General features: G+C 49.1%; 1 protein-coding gene across 2 annotated transcripts in view; it reads right to left on the minus strand.

Moving 5' to 3' along the window:
* The window catches only part of LOC137641439 (ATP-binding cassette sub-family C member 10), a 151254-nt gene that overhangs the window by 70263 nt on the left and 61509 nt on the right, over positions 1–19482 (minus strand). For both annotated transcript variants that reach the window (XM_068373979.1, XM_068373978.1), the window contains exons 12-16: positions 13201–13343; positions 12628–12894; positions 635–752; positions 320–413; positions 61–199 (exon numbers count right to left, since the gene is read on the minus strand). In XM_068373979.1, the coding sequence (XP_068230080.1) occupies positions 61–199; positions 320–413; positions 635–752; positions 12628–12894; positions 13201–13343 (761 nt within the window). The remainder of the gene's footprint in view (positions 1–60; positions 200–319; positions 414–634; positions 753–12627; positions 12895–13200; positions 13344–19482) is intronic.

The raw sequence follows: 19482 nt of genomic DNA on the forward strand, positions 1-19482 counted from the left end.
AAGTTATCTATTTATTACAATGATCTATATTCTAATCATATTCACTATTATAATAATCACCTGATAAACAGCTCTGGCTAAAGCAACCCGAGCCCTTTGTCCACCACTCAACAATGCTCCATTTTCTCCACAAACAGTTTCATCTTTTCGAGGAAATCCTCTCAAGTCATCTTCTAATGCACAAGCACTGATGACAGTTCTGGAATTAAAACAAAAATCAATTCAGGATTATACATGGCCATAATTATATAAAACATGATACCTAACTGCAAAGTACAATATTGTAAATAAACGAAAATATATTTAAAGTGATTTTTACCTGTATCGGCTTATATCCAAACTACTCCCAAATAAAATATTATCTTTGATTGTAGCATTCTGTATCCAAGGTTCTTGTGTGGCTAAACCAAAGCCTGAAAAGAGAATATTACGTCATTTTGGTAAAACCAACAGATTCTGTATTACAAGTCTTCAAGTTGTATAAATCTGAACTATATAATAAATGGAACAATTTAAATGATTGAAAAAATAAAACTTTTCCCTTTACATAAGAGAGAGAGAGAGAGAGAGAGAGAGAGAGAGAGAGAGAGAGAGAGAGAGAGAGAGAGAGAGAGAGAGAGAGATAATCACTTACCAGTATGCAAAGATGCCACTGCTACAACGCCATGACTTTTATTCATTTCAGCTAATATAGCATTAAGAAGGGACGTCTTGCCAGATCCAACACGGCCAACAACAGCAACGATTTGTCCCTTCAGAGGTAAAATATAAGTTTAACAATGGTACTGTACTCTCTAAGGGTAAACAATAATTATGAATACAGAACAGGACAAAAGAGTATAAGAATTCCCAACCACTCATCGCTTTGAGATTGCTTTATTTTTCATTTTTTATGAACACTTTCATATCTTCTTATCTAGTTGTCAAAAGTCTCCCTCTGAAATTTGAACAACTAGCAATAAAAATGTAGAGTGAGGAACATAAATCTTTGTCATCAGTTATGATTCAATAAATTTCCAAAGTTTTAAACTTTAACTTGCTCCAATTTTCACATAATTTACGAACAAGTATTTTTGAGCAGCACAGTGGGAGTCCAGAAATATGACCCAGATACATTGCTAACAATGATGATTTTTAGGTTTATTTAGCCAAAAGTTGAAGAAAATACACACAAAAATTACGATTTTCAGGTTTACTTAGTCAAAAGTTGAAGATACCACATTTCACGAGGGAGCTACTCGTAGCCAGCCCGAAGATATTCAACTATGTAACACAGTAACTCATGACTTGGTAAGCTAAAGCTCAAAGTTATTTCCAATTGGTGGGAATGTGAGAAATGCTCTCCAAAGAGATTTGTTTATAGGAAACTAAAAAATGTTCAAAATTTTGTCAAAATTCCTACTTGAACTAGTTCTAATTGAATTGCTGTGAGGGATTAAAACCAATTATTAGGTTGGATGCAGCAACCTGTATACTTTCCTATTATAGATCTAAGGCATTTCCTTTGGTCTGTCTAGAAAATGCTTGCTGTTTGTAGTAAATATGTAAAATATTTGGCACCATGATTAAACTGCTATGGAATCTTTGAGGAGTTGTCCTGTACTTTTTATAGGGAGTTTTCTAATCTCATCTTTTTATCTGGGGAGCTCATGGAAATTATGGTAGCACAAAGATCGGCAGAATATGGTATTGTGTTTTATGGAAAACTTTAGAATATAAATAAATTCACTCCAAGAATGTATCATGCTGTCCTTGGTGTTTGCTAACAAGCAAAAAGTTCCTTGAGATGAGGTGTTTAGAAAGGAAGAATTGTAGAGCTAGTCTGGACCTGGAAGATCTGGCCAAGGATTATTGTCGGTTTGTGGATGAGACTTTTTGGAGCCTCCTGTTATTATTTTACAGTACTTCATTCTTGTTTCATACCTCATGTGAAAAACTTCATTTGAAGTTTATGACTCATGCAATGGACTGCAGAGCTTGTTGATTTAACAACTAATTTGCAAAACCACTATCATTATGAACTGTAACAGGGATCCTCATATATTCTCCAGGGAGTCAAAGTTCATCGTATCTCTTTTGATAAGAAATGATATTAAATATATCCAGTAACTGTAATCATAGATATTAAAAATTTTATCTATCCAAAAGTAAAATACTTTTGTTATCTACATCATGCATTCAGATTGATGAGTGCTACTCTTAATTTTTATGTAGCTGACACCAAAAATTTATTTTCAATTAATATATTAGATATTTAATAAACTCAAATTCCATAAAAAAAATAGCGACTGGATAAATATAAATGTTGAAGATTCTAAAAATATTTTCAAAGGGAACTGTTTCCAATACATATAATGGATATTAATCATCGTTTGAAAATTATACAATCACGAAAAACATGAATAACTTGCTGTGTTGTTATGCATCCTGGAATTGGGTTATCAGTGGGTTATTCATTAAATACTAAGGAGTTGAATTATTGTGATAAATTTGAAGCATGGACAATATTACCTCGATGTAGTTCTCTTTCTTTTATGTGATAAACATACAAGTAAAGTTCAATACTGGGTTTAAGTATTATAAGATTCATTTTACCATAACGTCTACCATTTATTAAAGATGATGGATTTTACAAATAAGAGAAGAAAATCATTGAAAGGAACTTTAATAGTGCCAAAAACTATGGAATTTAAAATGTTTCATCACTTATAAGGTACTCCTTTCATGTAATTTGTAAAGCAAAAACCTAATCTGGTGGACAATGTTTTAGACAATGATTCTGAAAGGCTTCTAAAGCACTTACAGAATAACTGATAATTAGGAATTTCTTTAGAAATATCATTCTAATAATCTTACCTACAATACTGACCAAATTGTATGAAACTACTGAGAAATGAACTATTAATAGGGAAATATAATTTATTTACACCATTAAACCATAATGTAACATGACAAATTCGAAGATAATTTGTATTTTTCCTAACCATACAAACCTTAGCTATTTACATTGGGTTTACCTTTTAGCGCAGCTGAAATGACGAGCCAATAGTTTTAACGAGGGTTAATTACCCCCGCGCTAGTTAGCGGGGGGTAGGGGAAGGGTAGCTTGCTACCCCTCCCCCCCCACACACCGGTGACTTGCTTCACTTCACTTAGAGGTAGGACTTGACTTGGGGGTCAGGGATGGCGGGCACATATGTGTAAATAGCTAAGGTTTGAATGGTTAGGAAAAATACAAATTATCTTCGAATTTGTCATTTGTTCCGTAACCGAAATACAAACCACGCTATTTACATTGGGTGACTTACCCCTTAGGAAGGGTGGAAAGTCCCCAGCCTTACTGACTTCGGCTTGCCCGGGGCTCGATCCCTCAGTGAGCAGCACTAGAGAAAGGGAGCCCCTGTACCTCACAAGTTCCTAGCATCGCTAGGAACGAGTGGCCTACATAAGCAGTGTGTGGAGGAGAGTGTGACTCGCCCTATGAAGTTGACCTTGAGACCTTCAGATAGGAATTCTAGGATAGGACGTTCCCAATACCACCTCGTCAGGGTATGGGAGACGCAACAGTATTAAGCTTAATACTAGGAGCACAAAGAAGTATGGGTTACCTGCAGAGGTCGAGGTCAGCTATGCGAGGACCAGGATGCTGCTTCCCCAAGAGAGTGGAGAATGAAGAAAGAAGTAAGGGTCAGACATACTCTTTCATTCACGCAGACTAAGACCGGGTAACAACGCCCTCAACCTACTGCTACTTGTCCAAAAAGGAGCCTGAGGTTAGACCAGCTGTTGTGCAGCCACCACAGGGCCGATAGAAAACGTATCGCGGCTCCTGTGGGTCACGTCTTGCGTGGGCTGTGAAGGTCGTCTGACGCTTCCAGACCCCAGCTTGAAGTACCTGCGTCACAGAGAAGTTTCTCTTGAAGGCCAGGGATGTAGCAATACCCCTGACATCGTGGGCCCGAGGGCGACGTGACGGAGGAGGGTCAGGATTCAAGGCATGGTGGATAACCCTTCGAATCCAAGCTGAGATGGTGTTCCTGGTGACCCTCCTCTTAGTCCTGCCTGTGCTCACAAACAAAGCTCGCACTTGAGGACGGACTGCAGCCGTTCTCTTCAAGTAGTGCCTCAGACACCTCACTGGACATAGTAGCAGCTGGTCTGGGTCGCTTGTTACAGAACGGAGACTCGCGATCCTGAAAGAGTCGAAGCGAGGATCCGGCACTCCAAGATTCTGAGTCTTGGCAACAAACTCAGGGACGAACCTGAACGTTACCTCCCCCCATCCCCTTGAATGGGCGATGTCGTACGAGAGACCATGAAGTTCACTAACCCGCTTGGCTGAAGCCAAAGCGAGTAGGAAAGCCGTCTTCCAAGACAGGTGGCGATCGGAGGCCTGGCGTAATGGTTCGAGGGGAGGTCTCTTAAGATGTGGAGGATTAATTTTATTTTAACATATTTTTTTTGTTTGCCAAATCAAGAGAGAGAGAGAGAGAGAGAGAGTGTGAGTGTGTTTAAGTTTTGTCAGAGAGAGAGAGAGAGAGAGAGAGAGAGAGAGAGAGAGAGAGAGAGAGAGAGAGTGTTTACAGTATTGGCTTTAGTTTTGTCACAGAGAGAGAGAGAGAGAGAGAGAGAGAGAGAGAGAGAGAGAGAGAGAGAGAGAGAGAGAGAGAGAGAGAGAGAGTTGTTTTAGTATTGTTAAATAGAGACATTTTATTTGCTTTAGCTTTGTCATTAGAGAGAGAGAGAGAGAGAGAGAGAGAGAGAGAGTGTGTGTGTGTGTGTGAGCGAGTGTTTATTTACTTAAGTTTGTCAAACCGCAAGAAAGAAAGAAAGAGTGTTTATTTGCTTTAGTTTCGTCAGAGAGAGAGAGAGAGAATTTCATTTGCTTTCGTTTTGTTAGATCGCGCGTGCGCAAGAGAGTATGTGTGTATGTGCGTTTGTGTGTGCGTGTTTTGTGTGTCCGCGGTGCGCGCTGAGGAAAGGGTAATTAGCGAATGATTGTTTGAAGTTGGAAAGATTGTTGGTATAATTGAGGTTGTTTGTTTACCTTTTTAGCTAGGATAGGGTGGTGATGAATGTCTTGGGCGAAAGCATTGGATATCGAACGATAGGAGTCGGTTCTGTATTTTTTTGCTCTTCGAAAGCCGGCTGTGAAGCTTTTTTTTTATATTCTGAGTAAGTACTGTTTTTATTCATTTTTGTTAGGCGCGTTCGTGAATGATAGAAAGTTTATTGTTTATCTTTGATTATAGTGCGATAGTTGTTAGTTAGGAGTGTTCATAAGTGTTTTTCTTTTTTATTTTGGCAGGCCGCGATTCCTCCTTTGGAGAAACTTAAATTTTTGATAGATTGATGACGACCTGGACCGTATAATATGAACTTAGGAGAAGACTGCGGATGTTATATTTAGACTGGGAGATATTGAAAGAATTTTATTTGTTGACGACCCGGCTGAAAATAGATTTGTTCTTGTTGATGAGGATGACATGATGATGATGATGATGATGATGACCACGTTTAATGTTATTGGACAGTCGAATTGACTGTTCGTTATTGTTTGCCAGGAGTGGTGGCAATTGGTTACAAAGACTGGTGCCAGTGTGTAGAGTCTGTGGACGATGGTGGCCACACACAAATATTAATTTAAGAAGTTCTCGTATGTTTTAGTATTAAGTTTGATTATTTTTGCTGGGTTATATATGACGACTGGTGTTTTAGTGTTGTGATTTTTTTTCAGTGTTTAAGTATTTTTCGGTACTGTGTGTGAAGTAAGTGTTTTCAGTACTGTATGTGGACTAACGGTGTTGGGTATATTTAAAGGCTATTGTTTTCCCGATTATTGGAGAATTCTCGGTACCCTTACGCACCGATATCTATTTATCCAGCAAATTTTGTCTGTTGAATTTAATGTGTGATTTTTGTTTTCGGTTGCGGTAAATATAGTTTTAAGGTTATGTTTTGTTTGTTTTTCCCTTCGTGCAATAGTCCAGTTTGAAGTAGAGTCAGGGGAAAGTTTGTATCGTGGGATATTGAGAAAGTAAGAGTGATTAAGGGTGTGGGGGGTTTGTGTTTGTTTACATCCCGCTACAAAGAGACCTGAGGACTCAAACCACGTTCCAAGGAGGAGGTCTCACTTCCGACTGGGGGCAGGTAAGCTCATAGCTACGTATGAGTAAAGAGAGTTCTAGCGATGAAGAAATATCCACGCCCTTCAGTCTGAAGGCCAAGCTTAAGGCTAAGCAATAGCCTTTCACTGCCGAGACAGAAAGGCGCATTTCTTCCCGCAGATAAACGAGGAAGTCCGCTATTGCTAGAATAGTGGCATCGAGTGGAGAGATAACCCTTCCACAACACCAGCCACAAAAGACTCTCCACTTTGCTTGGTAGACTCCCTCAGAGGACCTTCGCAGGTGCCGAGACATTCTCTCCGCAACCTGTTGCGAAAAGCCTCTCTCCGCGAGGAGACGCTGGATAGTCTCCAGGCGTGAAGCCGAAGCGAGGCTACGGCCCTGTGAGGGAAGCCGAAGTGGGGTTGTCTGAGAAGCTCGTGTCGTGGAGGAAGCTCCCTCGGGAGCTGCAGAAGGTCCGGAAACCATTCCGCGTGATGCCATAGCGGAGCTACCAGAGTCATCTAACAGTTGACCGATAGTCTGGTCCTGTTGAGCACCCTTCTCATCAGACAGAACGGTGGGAAGGCGTACATGTCGATGTTGTCCCACCGTTGCTGGAAAGCATCTTGCCAGAGTGCCTTGGGGTCCGGGACTGGGGAGCAGTACAGGGGCAGCTTGAAGTTCAAAGCTGTCGCGAACAAGTCCACAGTCGGGGAACCCCACAAAGTCAGGACTTTGTTGGCTATCTGAGGATCCAAAGACCACTCGGTACTCACTATCTGCGAGGCCCTGCTCAGACTGTCGGCGAACACATTCCTCTTGCCAGGAATGAAGCGAGCTGATAGTGTTATCGAGTGGATTTCGGTCCACCTCAGAGTCTCTACTGCAAGATGGGATAACTGCTGCGAAAAAGTGCCTCCCTGCTTGTTGATATAAGCCACTACCGTGGTGTTGTCGCTCATTACCACCACGGAGTGACCCGCCAGGGATCGTTGGAACTGCTGAAGAGCCAGAAAGACGGCCTTCAATTCTAGCAGGTTGATGTGTAGGCACTTTTCTGATTCTGACCAAAGGCCTGAGGCCCTTTGGTTCAGAACGTGCGCCCCCCCACCCTTCTTTTGACGCGTCCGAAAACAGAGTCAATTCCGGGGGAGGACGAGAAGACTCACTCCCTTCTGCAGGTTCCCGTCGACCAGCCACCATCGCAAGTCCGTCTGTTCCAGAGACCCCATTGGGATCAGAATGTCAGGGGAATCGGATCCTTGATTCCACCGGGACTTGAGCCGCCATTGAAGGGATCTCATCCTGAGGCGGCTGTTTGGAACCAGACGAGCCAGGGAGGATAGGTGACCTAAGAGACGCAACCACGATTGGGCGGGGAGTTCTTCTCGCCTGAGGAAGGGTTCCGCCACCCTCCTCAGCCTTGCTATCTGGTCGTCTGATGGAAAGGCTTTGTGGAGATTGGTGTCTATTAGCATGCCTAGATAAACCAGTCGTTGGGACGGCTGCAGAGAGGACTTCTCGAGGTTTACCACGATCCCCAGATCCTGGCAAAGATCCAGAAGCCTGTCTCGGTGCCGAAGAAGGGTCGACTCCGAGTGTGCTAGGATCAGCCAATCGTCCAGATAACGAAGGAGACGAATGCCGTTCCAGTGCGCCCAAGATGAAATCAGGGTGAACACTCTGGTGAACACCTGAGGAGCTGTGGAGAGACCAAAACACAGTACCTTGAACTGGTAGATCTTGTCGTCTAGGCAGAATCTCAGGTACTTCCTGGAAGACGGATGGATTGGGATCTGGAAGTACGCGTCCTTTAGATCCAGTGGGCACATGAAGTCTTGTGGTCTCACAGCAAGTCTGACCGTGTCTGCTGTCTCCATGCTGAACCGGGTTTGCTTGACAAACCCGTTCAGAGCTGAGAGGTCTCTGAGAGGTCGATGACAGGTCTCCAGCCTCCAGTAGCCTTCTTTACAAGAAAGAGTCGACTGAAGAAGCCTGGGGAGCCGTCGACGACCTCCTGGAGAGCACCCTACTCGAGCATGGTCTCGACTTCGGCCTGAAGGGCCAGCCCCTTTGCCGATCCCGTGGCATAGGAGCTCAACGACACTGGATTCGCTGTCAGGGGAGGTTGAGATGTTGTGAACGGGACGCGATAGCCTTGGCCGATCACTGAGACCGTCCAAGCATCGGCCCCGTGTTGCTGCCACCTGCGGACGCAACGCTGAAGGCATTCCCCCACAGGTGGACAAGCAGAGGGACTGCCACCCCTAGGGCTTGCGGCCGCGGCCGCCACCCCTAGGAGTCTTGCCTCCCCTGGAGGACTTACCGCCCCTCTTGACTTTGGCTGGAAAGGGCTGGGGCTTAGACACCACCTTCTTAACTGCCGGTGCCTGCTTTGGAGCCTTACGAGGCTGCTGCTGCTGTTGCGGCGGAGCTGGAGGCTTATAGGGCCGAGCTGTAAGGGCCCTATGGAGGAGGGAGTCCGTGCTGAATTTCCTCCACCTCTCCGCCGTTCACTCCATGTCTTGAGGCTCAAACAGGTTCTCCCTCAGAAGGGAAGCATGTCGGAGCCTACACACATCCACGGCGTGGACCTTCGGATGGAATCTCTCGCACACAGCATCGCGACGCTTCAACACCGAGTTGGCCCACAGGGTGGTAACCTGGTGCACCAAAAACTCGATGGAGCGGGTGCCCGAGAGCAAGAAGGTCTCCAGGGCCTTCCTATTGGTCTCCTTGGACAAGTCCTCCGAGCGCAATAGGATGCCCAGAGATCCTAGCCAAAAGTCCAGCCACGAAGTGGCCTGCATGGCACACTTAGCGACCTTCTCGTGGCTAAGGATCTCCGCCGCCGAGAACGACACCTGCCGGGCAGAGAGCTTCTCAAGGGGAACTCCCTTCGCCAGCTCCTCCACAGAGTGATGGAGAGGAAGAGCGAGGCTGGACTCACCCAGAATCTCGAAATACCTCCTCTGCTGAAGACGAGGAGGAGGGATGAGCTTGTTCCCGGCAGAGGAACGACTGGAGGAGGCAAGAATCGCGAGTTGAGCGTTGGCCCTAGCTCTGGCACTCTTCAGACCCCGAGACCAGGGCAGAGCCGCACTGGACTTAGGGGCCTTCCGAACGTCAAACACTTCATCTAAGATAGTGTCTTTGCCTTCACGGGGGCGATGACTGGATCCATAACCCCGTTAAGTTGCCTTATCAGGCTTAGGACCTGCCAGAAGGCATGTTCGGATTCCTGCTGATCTCCTCCCTGCGGGCTGACAGCTAAGTCTCCTGTCCCAGGGATCTCTTCCTGGGGTGAAGCGTGGACGTTCCCCCGGGGAGCCGTGGGTTCCTGGCGAATCCTCGAAGATGATTTCGGGACGGTCTTGGAGTCCTTGGATTCCCTCCTAGGAGGGATACAGGATCCCAACAAAGAGGTTCGAGGAGCCCCTTCCTCACAAGACGATTCTCCTCCATGAAGCGAAGTCTCCCCCCTTGGTGTCGAGGGGAAGACTACCGCTTCACTGGACTCACCCGAGGACGGAAAGGCCTCGTCCACGGAAGAAGGAGAAAGCACTCGAGTAGGAGAAGGGGGCTTCGCGACAGACCTCTTGGGAACCAATTTCGCCCTAGGGGAAGTCACCACGAAGTCCACTCCTCTCTTTCTCTTCAGCGTAGGAGAGACAGCCGTTGGTTTGTTACCCTGGTCGGCGAGTGCTGGCTTCATAACCCTCACTAACGCCCGCGCCAGAGGACCAAACCAAGTCTGTTGCTCCAAGGAAACAGAGTCCGAAATCCTCGCTAAAGGGAAAGGGATCGGGCGATCCTTTGGAGTGGACACCACAGTACCTGCCTAAAAAGAAGGTGGGGAAGAATGATGCACTAACCTCTCCTCAGTATCATCCTTGTCCTGCACTACAATCCTGTGTTTGGGTGGAGGCGATCCCGAGCGTTGTCTAGGAACACGCGTTCCTGCTGCTACCACCGGCTGCGAAATTCGCCGCGAACGATGGTCGCTCGAGGGCGAACGGTCGCGCGGGCGAGCGATCGTGCGGGCGTGCAGGTGGATGATCGCGTGGGCGCTCAAGCGAATGATCGCGAGGGTGTATAGGTGAATGAGCTCGTGTCCGAGTCAGCGAACGAAAGCGTTGGCGCGATGGCGAGGAAACGCGCTGCCGCGTGAGTGAGGAAGATCGCTGGTGATGTAGATCAACAGGCGATCGGTGGTGAGCTGGCGAGCGCTGACGTGCAGGTGGGCGATGGCGCCGTGTCGCATGGTGATGCGTTGGCGAGCGATAGCGCGCAGCACGCGCAGGTGAGTGATCGCGCGATGGCGAGCTAGTAGATGGCGAACCATGTCCCTTCAGAACCTCTGGTCGACGAAGCGTTGGAGAACGCGTGCGCGCAGGTTGTAAATCACGCGGGCGGTCCGCAGATCGCCGATAAACAGGTGATCGCTGACGCGTAGGAGAACGCTGATGAATAGACGGTACTAAAATCGCCTATGCGTGCTGGCGAGCAGGTGAAGGCTGGCGAGCAGGTAATCGCTGGCGCGTAGGTGATCGTTGACGCGTAGGAGAACGCTGATGAATAGGTGATACTAAAATCGCCTGTGCGCGCTGGTGAGAAGGTGAACGCTGGCGAGCAGGTGATCGCTGGCGCGTAGGTGATCGCTGGCGAGCAGGAGGGCGACGTGTGAGATCCTGTGAAGGAACAGGTGGCGCGGCGCGTTCACGAACAGGAACAGGAAGATCGTAGGCGCGTGGGCGAACATGTGCTTTTGACACACGCGCTGGAGAACGAGAACGTTGTTGCGTAGACATAGGATGAGAGAGCTCAGGAGACTGATGGCGCGCAGGGAGTTCAACAGGAACTGCAGGATGGTCAGAGACCACAGGGCGATGATCCTCAAAAGAGCGCTGACGCTCAGAAGAGCGCTGACGAGCAGGAGAGTGCTGACGAGGAGGGCGAACATCAGGAGAGCGCCGGCGAAAAGGTGAGCGCCGACGAGCAGGAGAGCATTGACGAGCAGGAGAGCGCTGACGATCAGGAGAGCGCTGACGAGCAGGAGAGCGCCTGTGCGCTAGCACTGCACGTGGAAGGGAAGAATCCCTTTGCCCCGAAGAGACCGTTGCCCGTCGGGTGATGAGTTCCCCAGAAGGTGAAGATCTAGCAGGAGTTGGAGAACGGTCTGCAGAGAGGTCCAAAGGAGCAGGAGCTGTAGGCTGAGTACGATGAGGAGAGTCCCCTTCGGAGGAAGAAGATCCAAAAAGGCGCCTCTTAACCCCCTTATAAGGGGAAGGGAAGCCCTTGCGACGCAGCGGACGGTGAGCCTTACGGCGGAGGCGGCCACGGGGAAGATCATCAGGACCATCAGTCCTCCAAAGGGGAGTCTCAGTCAAAGCACTTCCCTTAGAAGGAAGCTGAACAGCAGAAGAGCCCGTAGGACTCACTTCCCCCTTCGAAGGATGTACGGAAGGGGGAGGAGAGCCATCAGCACCATCATCCTCAACTGCACCTGCAGAGGATTGCCCAGCCACGTCGGAGGCCTCTGCCACCACGACGTCGACGATAGACAGAGGGTCTACCTCTGCTACCGCCGGCGACTGCTTAACGGCGGCCCCCAACGAGACAAGGTCAATCAAGGTGACCCTGGAGGGCAAGCCCTTAAGCCCCAGGGAAGCCCAAATCTGTAAGAGATCATCATTAGACAAGGAGTTATCAATGGCCTCCCCCGGAGGAGGAGGGGGAACCGCCCCGCTATGGGAGGCGACGCCCTCTCCCCCCACCCAAGGTCGGGAAACAGAACTAGGGCCTGCGCTACCACTCGGCCGACTCTCCTTAGGAGCCGGTCGAGGGGGAGCTTCAGAGGAGGTTTGGGCGGCGAAGGAAGAATCCCGAGAACCTTCCTCCTTCAAGGCAACCCCTGAAGGAGAACGGTCTCTCTTGGACTTCTTCTTACGCCGGTGGCCAAACCTCTCCCACTGGGAGGCAGACCACTCCCTACACTCACAACACATGTTTTCCTGGTCACACCGTCGGCCCCGACACTGAGGGCAAAGGGTGTGAGGGTCCGTATCTAAGGCCGACATAAAGGTCCCACAAGGGCGGCCGGCAACACCAGGGCACGTACGCATTGTAATATAATAATAACGAAAGTCAACTTCAAACCAACACACAAGCTGTAGAAAAGAAAAAGCAGAAAAAAGATTAAAGGCTGTCAACGAGGACGATGAACAGACACGTCTGTTCACCGCCGAGCCAAAAGTGAAGTGAAGCAAGTCACCGGTGTGTGGGGGAGGGAGGGGTAGCAAGCTACCCTTCCCCTACCCCCCGCTAACTAGCGCGGGGGTAATTAACCCTCGTTAAAACTATTGGCTCGTCATTTCAGCTGCGCTAAAAGGTAAACCCAATGTAAATACTGTAGCGTGGTTTGTATTTCGGTTACGGAACAAATATCCTTAAAAACCTTCAAGTATTTCTTCACTTCATTAAACCTGTACAGAAACTGAAAAGAAATCGAACAAACCTTGCTCATCTGCATATCAATATGACGAAGAATGGGAAGCATTACTTCTTCTTCAAAGGTAAATCCATTCTGAGACTCGATTAGAGACATCTGCGACCCACTCGGAGATGCATCTTGGTCCCTAAAATGAATGTGGCGTTCCTTTCTATGGCTACTCATTTCTGTCCAACTGAAGTTTCCATTGGTTATAAGAATCTGAAGTTCTGACTCTTTATGGCTCATTTCAGGAACTACAGTGTAGTAATTCATTAGATCCTGTTCTGGAAGCTGAAGAAAATATCTTCATTAAGATTTTTGAAACCAGACTCTTTCCAATGCAAAGTGACACAAGCCAATAAATCTCTCCTTTTACAGATTAATCAACCAAGAAAGTTTTCATTTTACAGATTAATTAGCCAATAAATCTTTCATTTTACAGATTAATTAGCCAATAAATCTTTCATTTCACATATTAATCCTACTCCTTAATACATATTTTGAATTCTTTTAATTTAAGACATTTAAAAACCTTTCATTAAAAATCTTATCAGTCATAGTGGTAAAATCATACAAAAACCAATCAACTCTACTCACCTTCATAAGTCGCTCAATTCGCTTCAAAGAAACCCAAGCTTCAACCAGGCCATTAATGACCCACGGAAAAGCATTTAGGGGCATAATCAGCATGTTGAACAGAGCAACCGCAGTAAATACTCTCGCAGGGTCTAGAGGATTCCCTGTACATAAAAGAGGAATTACAAGATGTAACTTCTGTTTACAACCCAGATTATTTTTTTATGTATGAATCCTTTAAATTAGCCCACACATCCTTCATCCTTTATCCACAATTTAAAAGATTTCCTGTTGGCTAACAAGCAACAACATACAAGTGCCCCATGTATGACTAGGCTCCAAGGAATGTCTCACTTTTGATGTCATCTAGAATACAATTGAGAGAACTCAGCAAGGTTGGAAGGAGAGATTTTTGGTGAAAAATCACAAAATTTAAGTAATTTGTATTTTTCCTAACATACTTACCGAGAACTACTTTCTTAGGAGGTACCTGGAATCTCCTCTCAACCGACCAGAGTTTTGTGTAGTCTACCCTACTTCCGTTTTCTGTGGGGACTAACTCAGGCGTAAGGAGAACGTGCCCTGAGGGTAGTCCTGAGCTAGATCGGCGTTAGCTTGGGTCTCGCTCGTCAGTAAGTTCCTGGATGGTACAAAAGGTCTTCAAGGGCAGTAAGGCACTCGGGGAAGGTAGGGAGGGCCATTACCCGAAAGTAGTTCTCGGTAAGTATGTTAGGAAAAATACAAATTACTTAAAATTTGTGATTTGTTCCAACACAGAGACTTACCTCGAACTACTTTCTTAGGAGACTTACACTTTAGGAGGTGGGAGTGTCTTCCTGAACTTCAGACCAAGCTAACCGGACGTCCAGGAACCTAGATGTGAACTAGGTTGCAATATATATACGGAAAACGAAATGTAGGGAAAACTACACAAAGAGCTCATGTTAGTGTCTAAGTACTTACCCTTTAAAAAATTCCATGATGCTGAGTCCTGTGGCAAAGTTGTAGAGACGTGTCTTCTTCGGGTTGTATGTGGGGTTATCTCCGAGTAGGGAAAGGAAAAAAGGGACAAGGGTGAAAGGGAACGAACCTGTGTCTCTTGGTTTTGCAATCCACAATTGTACCTGGGGCTTCACCGTTAAATCGCTTGGAGCGCGGAGATGACTGTCCCAATAGAGAAACCGTCTAAAGACCTCCTCGAGCAATCCATGAGGTAATGCGTTGTGAAGGTCGACTGGTTCGACCAGGTGCCTGCTCTAAGGATCAGGCCCACCGTCATGTTCCTCTCAAAAGCCAGAGAAGTACTTAGACCCCTAATGTCATGGGGCCTGGGATTACTTGGCAGGGGCAGGCCCTCATCATTATAGGCCCTGACAATAACCCGTCTCAGCCAAAAGGAGATGGTATTCTTAGATACCTGCTTTTTCATTACACCCGTAGAGACAAAAAGATTTTTGATACAAGGGCGGAGATGGGCAGTCCTCTCAAGGTATTTTCTCACGGCACGGACGGGGCACAACTTCAAATCTTCTGGATTCCCTGTCCTAAGAATAGCCGGCATTGAAAAGCCCTCGAACTTAGAGTCCCAAACCGCTGGATTCTGTGTCTTTGCTACGAAAGAAGGGACGAACTTGAGGGAGATCTCCCTCCACCCCTTCGAATGAGAGATGTCGTAGGACAACCCATGGATCTCTCCTACTCTCTTAGCAGAGGCCAAGGCCAACAAGAAGACCGTCTTGAGAGTGAGATCCCTGTCCACTATGTCCTTCAGGGGTTTGAACGGCGGCCCACTTAACATTTTCAATACCCTTGCCACCTCCCACTGCGGCACCCTGGAGGCCTGCGGAGGGCAAGCTTGTTTGAAGCTCCTGATGAGCATAGATATGTGCCTAGAGGCGCCCAGATCAATGCCCTTCAGAAGGAAGACTTGGCCCAAGGCTGCACGGACCCCTTTGATGGCCGGAATTGACATGCCCACTTCGTCTCTGAGATGCACTAGAAAATCCGCAATATCTGGGACCGAAGCTTTTAGAGGCTTGATGTTCTTTGAGGCACACCATTTCGTAAAAGTAGCCCATTTTGCTTGGTAGACTGCTGCTGAAGACCGTCTCAGATAACGTGACATCTTCTCTGCAGTACCTGTCGAATGTCCTTCCTTCCTCAGGAGCCGCTCGATAGTCTCCAGGCGTGAAGGCGAAGAGACTGAGGATTGTTGTGGAACCTTTGGAAGTGTGGCTGCCGTAGAAGGTCTGGCCTGTCGGGCAGAGGCTACGGGGGAAGACATGCCAGGTCTCTTAGATCCGCGAACCACTCCCTCTCCAGCCACCAGGGCGCTACCAAAGTCATCTTTAAGTTTCGAGCCGTCCGTACTCTGTTGAGCCCTTGCCTGATCAATGCGAAGGGGGGAAAAGCGTACATGTCGAGGTTGTCCCATTTGTGTTGAAAAGCATCTTCCAACGCCGCCTTTGGGTCTGGGACAGGAGAACAAAATACGGAGAGTTGTGCGTTCAGTCTGGTTGCAAAGAGATCCATCACCCGCGAGCCCCATTTTTGAATGATGAGTCTGGCTACTTCTGGGAGGAGGGACCACTCTGTTCCCACTACTTGGCCCATCCTGCTGAGCCCGTTGGCTAGGACGTTCTTTTTGCCTGGAATGAACCTTGCTGAAATCACGATCTGTTCCGACTCGGCCCAATCCAGGATCTCCAAAGCGAGATCGCACACCTCCTTCGATTTTAGACCTCCGTGTTTCTTTATGTACGCTACTACAGTGGCGTTGTCACACATCAACGCCACTGTGTTTCCCCTCAGAAGATCTACAAACTGTAGGCAAGCTTCTCGGACTGCCTTCATCTCTAGGACGTTGATGTGCTGACCTTTCTCCTCGTCCGTCCAAGTTCCTCTCGTTGTCTCGTTGAGGAGATGTGCCCCCCACCCCTCTTTAGAGGCGTCTGTGAACAGAAGCATCTCAGGAGGCTCGGTTGCGAAGGGCATCCCCTTGAGGGTATTCGACCGACACAGCCACCACTCCAGGGAGTGTATTGTCTCCGGCAGGACGGGAATTAACTTGTAGGGCGAGTCCACTTGGTTCTAGAGCCCCTTCAGGTTCCATTGGACGCTCCTGAGTCTGAGCCTCCCTTGGGGAACGAGTTTCTCCAATGACACTAGGTGCCCTATTAACCTTTGCCAGTCTTTGGCTCTCCTGGGTTGTCTCGAAAGGAAAGGCAGGAGGATCCGTTCCAGGTTGTTCAACCGTTCCTCCGACGGAAAGGCTCTCACTAGTCGGGAGTCCAGCATCATCCCCAAGTAGGTCATCCTGGTGGAGGGAGACAGATTCGATTTCTCCAGGTTGATCGTGATACCAAGATCCTTGCAGAATTGAATTAGTTTTACTCCTTGCTCCTTCAAAACTTCCTCTGAGGAGGAAAGGAGTAACCAGTCGTCCAGGTATCGAATGAGGCGAATACCCCGCTCGTAAGCCCACACAGAAACTGTCGTGAAGACTCTCGTGAATACCTGGGGAGCTGTTTACAAACCGAAGCAGAGAGTCTTGAACTGCAGGATCTGGGAACCCCACTTCACCCGGAGAAACTTCCTGCTTGAGGGGTGGATCGGGATTTGAAAGTATGCGTCCTTGAGGTCTATGGACATCATGAAGTCCCCTTCCCTCAAGGACTGCAAGACCGACTTCGGGGTGTCCATTTTGAAGTCCGTCTTGCAAACAAACTTATTGAGGGCTGACAGGTCTATCACCGATCTCCAACCCCCTGTCGCTTTCTCCACCAGAAAAAGACGACTCTAGAAGCCTGGGCCCGGATGTAGGACCACTTCCACCGCACCTTTCTCCATCATAGTGGAAACTTCCTCCTGAAGGGCCGTCCTCTTCAAGGGGTCCTTGGGTGCCAGCCACTCCGCCAGACTGGCTGGGATCAAAGGTGGAGGTTCTGTTAGGAACGGGAGTCTGTACCCTTCCTTCAGTACGGATACTGTCCAGGGCTCCGCACCGTGGGCCCTCCATGCTTGCCAAAAATGTCTGAGGCATCCCCCAACCTGAGGCTTGGGCAGGAGTAGGGGGCCTCCCACTCTATCTCCTTCTGGAGGAGCGGCCTGAATGCCCTCTCCTGGACGCGGAGTAGGCCGTCCTAAAAGAGGCAGACGCTGCTGGGGCTCCTCTACGGGGGGGCTGCGGTGGTTGAGCCCAAGAGGTAGATGGAGCGTCTCTCCTCGTCTGGCTAGGAGGGGCATGAGAAGTAGAGGGGCCATCCGATGCCGTCCTCCTGTAAGTGGGCCTCCTCACGGAGTGGGGTCTGGATGTACCCACTTCCTTTCTTTTCAAGACCTTTTCCATGACCTCCTCCAGCTGTTTCAACGGAAACAGGGAGTCACCCCACACAGGCAGGCTTCTCAAAGCCCTTGCCTCTCTGTCAGGGATTTTCCAGGAAAGCTTGGCTAAGACCGTATCCCTTTCCTAAGCACCCAGTTGGCTGACAGGGCAAGAGACTGGAAAGTCAGGAACTTTAAGGTCTTTCCCCCCGGAGATGATGAGTTCCTTCAGGAGGTCTTGGTTCGTAGGGTCTGTCAAGTCGTAGGTGGCTTGAACACCTACCAGAGTGGAGGCCCACCAGTCCAACCAGGAGGCGACATGGACTAAGTCCTTGGACATTTCCTCCATCATCGAAGCCTCCGACTGTGAAAAACAAATCGGGGCTGACGCGGCTCTGTCCTCCGGGGCACCCTGACTCAACACTTCAAGGGAAGACTCCATTTTGCAGGCTCCCGGTCGCTGCCCCTCTGGCACATAAAACCTACTCTGGGACCTTAGTCCCTGGAGTAACTTTGAGGAACTCTGGGACTTGGGGGCTTCGGCATTGCCCGCCACAACCTTGTCCACGTGGGCACGGCCCAGGACCAAATCCCTGGCCACAGGCTGCGCCAGGGAGGGTTTCTGCTGCACGGGGGCCTCCATCAGACGATTAAGGCTGGAACGCCAGGCATCCTCGTCGGAGGGAACCGGTTCCTCAATCCGGTGATGCCTCCGTATAAGACCTATCACCCTTCGATATGCCGAGTCCTCGGTTGGGGAACCTTCACTGTCGCCAGCAACATCCTCCGTCTGAGGCCGAGGCGACGGGCCGATGGGCACCCCCACCTGTCGCTGTGGCTCGGACTCGACGATCACCTCCCTGTGGTGGTAACAGTCTGTGCCGACGGGAACCTCCGCACTAGACCTGGGTGTCGGGACGGGAATCGCCGTGTCGGCGAGGACTTCCATCCATAATACGTCTTTGGGCAAAGAGGGCGAGACTTCCGTGGGCTGGCCCGACGGAGGAAGCCGTCCCTGCGAGTCCATGGGCCGAGTCAACTGTGCTGACCCGACTAGGCTGCCCGTCCGTAAATGCGACTCCCCCCGCTGGGCGGGTTGAGCCAGAATCTTCGCGGCCTTACGCCTACCTGAAGAGGTCTTCTCGCTCTGTTCCTTGCGAGGGTCATACTTATGCCTGGCAGAGGGCCTCTGTGGAGAACCGTCTCTGGGCCGGCGACTCGGAGAAAGCGAAAAATCGCCGAAGTCCTCGACCCTCCTGCGGGGAACGAAGACCCATTCACCTTTGGGGGACCTACTCCTCCTGTACTTCCTCCTCGGGGACCTGGAACGTCTTCTGCTATACCTTGAATGTGACCTCGAACGGGAGCGCCTGCTCCTGGATCTCTCCCTCCTCCGACGGCGCCTCCTCCTCGCTTCACTCTCCGAAGAGAACGATGAGCCGGCCTCCGAAGACCCCGACGATACTGCATAACCCGACCGACGGCGGGCTCGGGGGCAACGGAGGGCTTCGCGAACTATTGAGTTCCAGAGGTCGAAGGTTGCAAAAACGAGTCAGGAACCGCCGATAGAGGGGCTGGAAGGGAGATCGGCCGCACCGTGCTGGGGAACCAGGAATCTCGGCCATCCTCCATCCTCAATGGGGACCTACCTGGGGTTTTCGGGAGATTCCACCCGAAGGGCTCCCCTACCGTCGAGTCCAACCTATCCTGGACGCCATCAGCTGCTGAGGTACCTGAAACGCAGGCCCAAGACGCGGGCGAAGAGACAGGGACAGTATTACTCCACATGGGGTCATCGGAGGAGACGTGCCCCCCAATCACAAGGGCAGTCTCTCCAAGACCCCCAGACAAAGCACTTTCAGGCCCCCCCACTACCCTGTGAAGATTCAGCAACCCCCACATCATGAATATTAGACTCTTGGGGAAGAGCCATCGGCACCTTCCCCGCAACGGACTTACCTCGTCCCCTACCCTGGGTAG

Source organism: Palaemon carinicauda, chromosome 5 (genome assembly GCF_036898095.1).
Source record: "Palaemon carinicauda isolate YSFRI2023 chromosome 5, ASM3689809v2, whole genome shotgun sequence".
Lineage (NCBI taxonomy): Eukaryota > Metazoa > Arthropoda > Malacostraca > Decapoda > Palaemonidae > Palaemon > Palaemon carinicauda.